The 5,466-nt window shown below is 44.1% G+C and overlaps 1 protein-coding gene across 2 annotated transcripts in view; it reads left to right on the forward strand.

Moving 5' to 3' along the window:
- The window catches only part of Sdf4 (stromal cell derived factor 4), a 16,853-nt gene that overhangs the window by 5,825 nt on the left and 5,562 nt on the right, over positions 1-5,466 (forward strand). For both annotated transcript variants that reach the window (XM_021159775.2, XM_021159776.1), the window contains exons 3-4: positions 828-964; positions 2,087-2,200. In XM_021159775.2, coding sequence (XP_021015434.1) covers positions 828-964; positions 2,087-2,200 — 251 coding nt within the window. The remainder of the gene's footprint in view (positions 1-827; positions 965-2,086; positions 2,201-5,466) is intronic.

Genomic DNA, 5,466 nt, shown 5'->3' on the forward strand with positions numbered 1-5,466 from the left:
TGTGTGTGTGTGTGTGTGTGTGTGTGTGTGTGTGTGTGTGTGTGTGTAGGGGGGAATGAATGGAAATAGAGGACAGCTTGCAAGAGTTATTGCTCTTTTTCTACCATGTCCTGGCATAAAATTCAGATTGTCAGGCTTGGTTACAAGGGCCTTTTCTCTCTAAGCCATTTTACTAGTCCTGATGCAGATTCTTTCTGATATTCCCTCTACTAAATGTGTTTTGTTTTGGAGTTCCTGTAATCTACCCCCAAGTCCCAAGATCTCTGTTACTAAGACCTGGGTTTTATTCTTGAACAAAATATTAGGTTTCCAAAGGGACTTTGTTATACATTTGTTGTGAAGGAGCTTGTGTGGTTTAGCTGAAGTATATAAACTGCTGTGGTTAGAAGAGTTATGAGCCAGATACGGTAGTGCCTTTAATCTCAGCAATCAGGAGGCAGAGGCAGGTGTGTCTCTGAGTTCAAGGTCAGCTTGCTCAACAGGACAACCAGGGCCAATAGAGAAATCCTGTCTTGAAAAACTAAACTAAACAAACAAACAAATGAACAGAGGATTATAATGCTGTCCTTTGTACCTCAAGTAGGAGAGTCTCTTCCCAGTGATGATCCATTTTGTCCTCAAATAGCAGCTCCTGACTTAACTGCTCGCCCACAATTTTCCTTACAGACCCTGGCCCTCTCTCATGGTCCCTAGTGAGACTTCCAAATGGAATGTTAGTTTGTGGCAGGTTCACAGCTACTTCTGTGTAATTCCTGAAACCAGGAGCATTTGCCTTTCTATTGAGAGTCCTAGAGCCTGATCTGATGCTTGCCTTTGCCTGCTACTAGGGTAGATGTGAACACTGACCGGAGGATCAGCGCTAAGGAGATGCAGCACTGGATTATGGAGAAAACAGCAGAGCACTTCCAGGAGGCCGTCAAGGAAAACAAACTGCACTTCAGGGCTGTGGACCCTGACGGTGATGGTACAGTGGGGCCAATTGGCAGAGCTGGGTAAAGTGGGTGAAGTCAGGCAGGAGACTGCAGCCTTACGGTAGAACCTGAGCCATGTCCCCAGGCCAAGGGGCAGAAAAGTAGATGAGGTCACAGTAGGACTAGAGATGCTCACAGTGTGAGGTAGTCTCTGATGGTAGCTGTATGCTTGTTGAAACTAAAGGACACAGCAAGTGCTACATTGACATAAATGTTTTTTTGTAAAATTCCATGTATGTGTGTACACATGTCTGTGGAGGCCGAGATTAACGTTGGGTATTTTGAGTCCAGAGCTCACTGATTTCATTAAATAACCAGCTTGTGCCAGGGATTCCCTGTCTCTGCCTCTCAGTGCTGGCATTATAGGAGGGCCTCCACATCTCTGCAGCTTTTATTACATAGATGTTGGGGATTCAAATTCTGCTCCTCATGCTTGCACAGCAAATGTTTCACCTTGAAGCCATTTCTCAGCTATGACCCAAATAGTTTAGTTGAAAAGTAATACTAGGTTATGTGGTTGTGGCCCATGCTTTTAATCTCAGTACTCAGGAGGTAGAGGCAGATGGATCTCTAAGTTCCGGGCCAGCCTGGTCCACAGAGTGAGTTTCAGGATAGCTGAGGTTAGACAGAGAAACCCTGTTTTGAAAAACCAGAGAAGAAAAGAAAAAAGAAAATACCAGAATCTTAATAATTCAGGGCTAGCCTCGACTACATACTGAAACTACTTCTCAGTAAACCAAAACCACCCAGTGTCTCTTAAAAGTTTGGGGTTTCTTTCTAGTGTTCTCCCATCTTATGCTGCCAGTCAGTATCTCTTTCGGCCCTGAGGGGTGAAAGTTCCCCCTGATTCTGCTGGTGAAGAAGTTGGTATAGGATACTGGCCAAAGCTGTGGGGTGGGTATTGGTTGCTCTGCCCCTGAATGCCACCCTGGCAAGATATCTGGAGCTGTACACATCCTCAGCCTCCGCTAGTACTAGACACCCAGCACCGAGGAGTTTTTACCCTCTGCCCTGTGATTGCCTGTAGCTCAGGATTTCTAGCAGGTGTCCTAAAATAACTGTCTTTTTCATGACCTTCCCTGCCAAGTGTCTTGACCAGGGTGATCTCTTTTTAGGCCATGTGTCCTGGGATGAATATAAAGTGAAGTTTTTGGCAAGCAAAGGCCACAATGAAAGGGAGATTGCTGAAGCCATCAAGAACCATGAGGAGCTCAAAGTGGATGAGGAGAGTGAGTGCTGGGTACCAGCCAGGTCACTGTGCTGGTGTAGGGTGGGCTGGGCTGGCTAGGAGTAGAGGGCTGACTCTGTCCTGGGTGAGACTTGGGATCTGGTACTTTCAAGTCGAGGCAGGGAGGACATGAATCCAGCAAGAGAAGGGGCAGCCTTTGTCAAGGCCTTGAGTCACAAAAGCTAGGCAATGACACCCACTACACTCAGTGGTGCCCTGGGACCTCAAGAGTGATGTCACTTCCAGGTGGAAGCATGGACAGTCTGGTTTGGAGGTACTGTTAGGCATACTGGTCTTTGGGGCATGGAGCACACAGGACTCAGAGAAAACTGAGAAGCCCTCAGGGCAATTGTCAGGAAGGGAAGTCTGGCTAGCTTGTAAAGCATAAATAAAGGACTTTACTTATTACTGCCTCGAGTCCAAGACTCCTTCCCCTTCCCCTCTTTCCTTGTCCATATAGTGATTCGTTCACAGTGCTTTCTGGCTCTGTAGATGGTTAGGACTTGTGGTGTCCTGTAATTCTCCATAGTCATACATACAGTTCTTGGCAGATGTACACACTGTAACACCTGTGCTCTACTGTCTCAGTCTGTCTGTGTGGCTGACCTCAATAGAGGCCACCTGCAAAGTAGTACCTCATACCTTTCTAGCATCACAGAGATACATCCTGGAGACATACTGACCATGTTGACCCATGTGAAGTACAGTGATGACCAGTATTTTAGTTCTGTACTTTTCTTCTCTAGTTTTTTTTCTTTTTCTTTTTTCTACCAGGCTGGCCTCAAACTCAGAGACCGATCTGCCTCTGACCCCTGAGTGCTGGGAGTCGAGGCATGTGCACCACCGTCTAGCTTTTTTTTTTTTTTTTTGACATTTTTTGAATTTGCTGAAGTTTTCCTTCCTCAGCTTCTCCAGTGCTGGGATTGTTGGTGAGAGGAACCCTAAATGGCCAAGTTCTATTCATTCTTAAATTTCTTTAAATTTCTCCTCCTAAAGCAATTGTCTGCCTTTCCCCCACCTTACTGTGTTTTGTGTTTCTATTAGTTGTCCTTCATTTCATGCTGCTTCCTGGAGGGTCCTGAGGGCCCTTGTTCTGTTCCTCTGGTGAGACCAGTATATGCCTGTGCAGGTTGTTGGAAGTTTTGAAGATGCTTTTCAGAGCTTCAGGGAGTTTGGTGCCCTCACAGCAATCCATCTGTGACTTCTTTGGGATGTAGTCTCACTCTGGCCATTTTACTTTGGTGATGAACAGTGATGTGGGAATAAACCCTTTCATTCCTAACTTGCTTTTTGGTCATGGTGTTTCATTGCAGCAATAGAAACCCTAAGACTTGGGCTGGAGAGATGACTTAGCAGTTAAGAGCATTGACTGCTTTTCCAGAGTTCCTGAGTTCAATCCCCAGCAATCACGTGGTGTCTCGCAACTATCTATAATGGGATCCAATGCCCTCTTCTGGAGTGTCTAAGAGAGCAACAACAGTGTACTCAAATACATAAAATAAATAAATAAATCTTTAAAAAGAAAAGAAAAGAAAAGAAACCCTAAGACAACTATCTAAGGTCTAGCCTGAGGTCCCAACTCAACCACATCTGATCTTCTTGAGTATTGGTTAGTTTTCTCTTGTGATAAAACATTACTAAAGGCAACTTAGAAAGACTTTATTTGAGCTATGGTTCCAGAGAGTTTGAGTCCATAATGGCAACAGGCGGTAAGCATGATGGCAGCAACAGTAAGTTGGGAACTCACATCTTGAACTGCAAGCATAGAGCAGCGAGTGAACTGGAAGTGGCAAGACTCAAAAGCCCACTCTCAGTGAATTACTTCCAGTAAGGCCTCACCTCCGAAACTTCCTTGTCTTGGTTGGGGTTTCATTGCTGTGAAAAGACACCATAACCAAGGCAACTCTTAAAAAGGACATTTAATTGGGGCTGGTGGGAAGCAAGACAACATGCAGGTAGATGTGTATTGGAGAAGGAGCTGAGAGTTCTACACCTTGCTCTAAAGTCAACAGAAGGGAACTGTTCCATACTGGGTGTAGCTTGAGCACTAAGAGACCTGGAAGCCCACCTACACACACCTCCTAATAGTGTCACTCCGTGTGGCCAAGGATTCAAAATACATGAATCTATGGGGGCCAAACCTATTCAAACCACCACATTCCCATAACAGTGTCATCAACTGAGGATCACATATTTAAATGCCTAGACTATGAGAGGCACTGGTAAAAGAATTATCTTTAATATAAATGTAAGCAGTGAATTAATCTATCTGGTGGCTATATTTCTTTACTTTATTCTAGTCCCCAGTGACCACACAGAAACCAAGATTTATTTAAAACTGCACTTCAATAGTTGAGCAGTTCAGTGATCTCCTTTAACCTCCCATGCTAATCCAGCTCTCTTCCATCCCATCCCATGGTGCCTGCATGTTATTATTGGTCTGGCTCTTTGGGCTTCAGGTGTGTTTCCATGATCTCTCTCCAGACCTCTTCCTCATGGCTCCAATTCCTCCATCCCCTTGGCTGATCTGATCTCCCTCTGTCCTTACTGTGCCCACAGATATCCCCCACCCTATTCTTTATTCTGATCACCCAGTTCTGGGTGGTCAGCGTTTATTGACAAGGCAGAGAATAAATGGTAAGAATTGTTTACACAAACTTGAGACATTAGAGTCTTGGTATAAGCATCACAGTGCCGTGTACAGATTGAAACAAGATATGAGGGCAGAGACAACAGCATTTGAATAACACAAGTAAACTTTACACAATGTGCAAAAACATTGTGCCTAGAGGCACTTCTCATTAAAACCACTGCATTCTACTTCCTGGCCCCTATAGTCTCATGACCATATCATGTTGTTAGGTTCTGATCAAAATGAGAGAACTCCAAGACTTTTTCAGAAAAGAGCAGCTTTAATGTGAATGCATAGGTTCAAAACGAGCTCTTTTCATAAAAAACCCAAGCCTCAAGTACAGTGAAACAGCTTTTGTTATGATTTTTGTTTAACTTGCAATTTCATTGGCTACTTAAAAATCTTAAGATGGTACAGAGTTGACTTGGTAGTTAGGAGGATTTGTGGCTTTTTTCACAGGATCTGCGTTCAATCCCACCATCCACATGGTGACTCATAGCCATCTGTAACTTCTGGTTGCTGGGGAATCTAATACCTTTGAGTACTAGGCACATATGTGGCACACACATACATGCAGGCATAACATTCATACATATAAAATCTAAACTTTTTTTTTTTTTTTTTTTTTTTTTTTT

This window comes from Mus caroli, chromosome 4 (genome assembly GCF_900094665.2).
Source record: "Mus caroli chromosome 4, CAROLI_EIJ_v1.1, whole genome shotgun sequence".
Classification (NCBI taxonomy): Eukaryota; Metazoa; Chordata; class Mammalia; order Rodentia; family Muridae; genus Mus; species Mus caroli.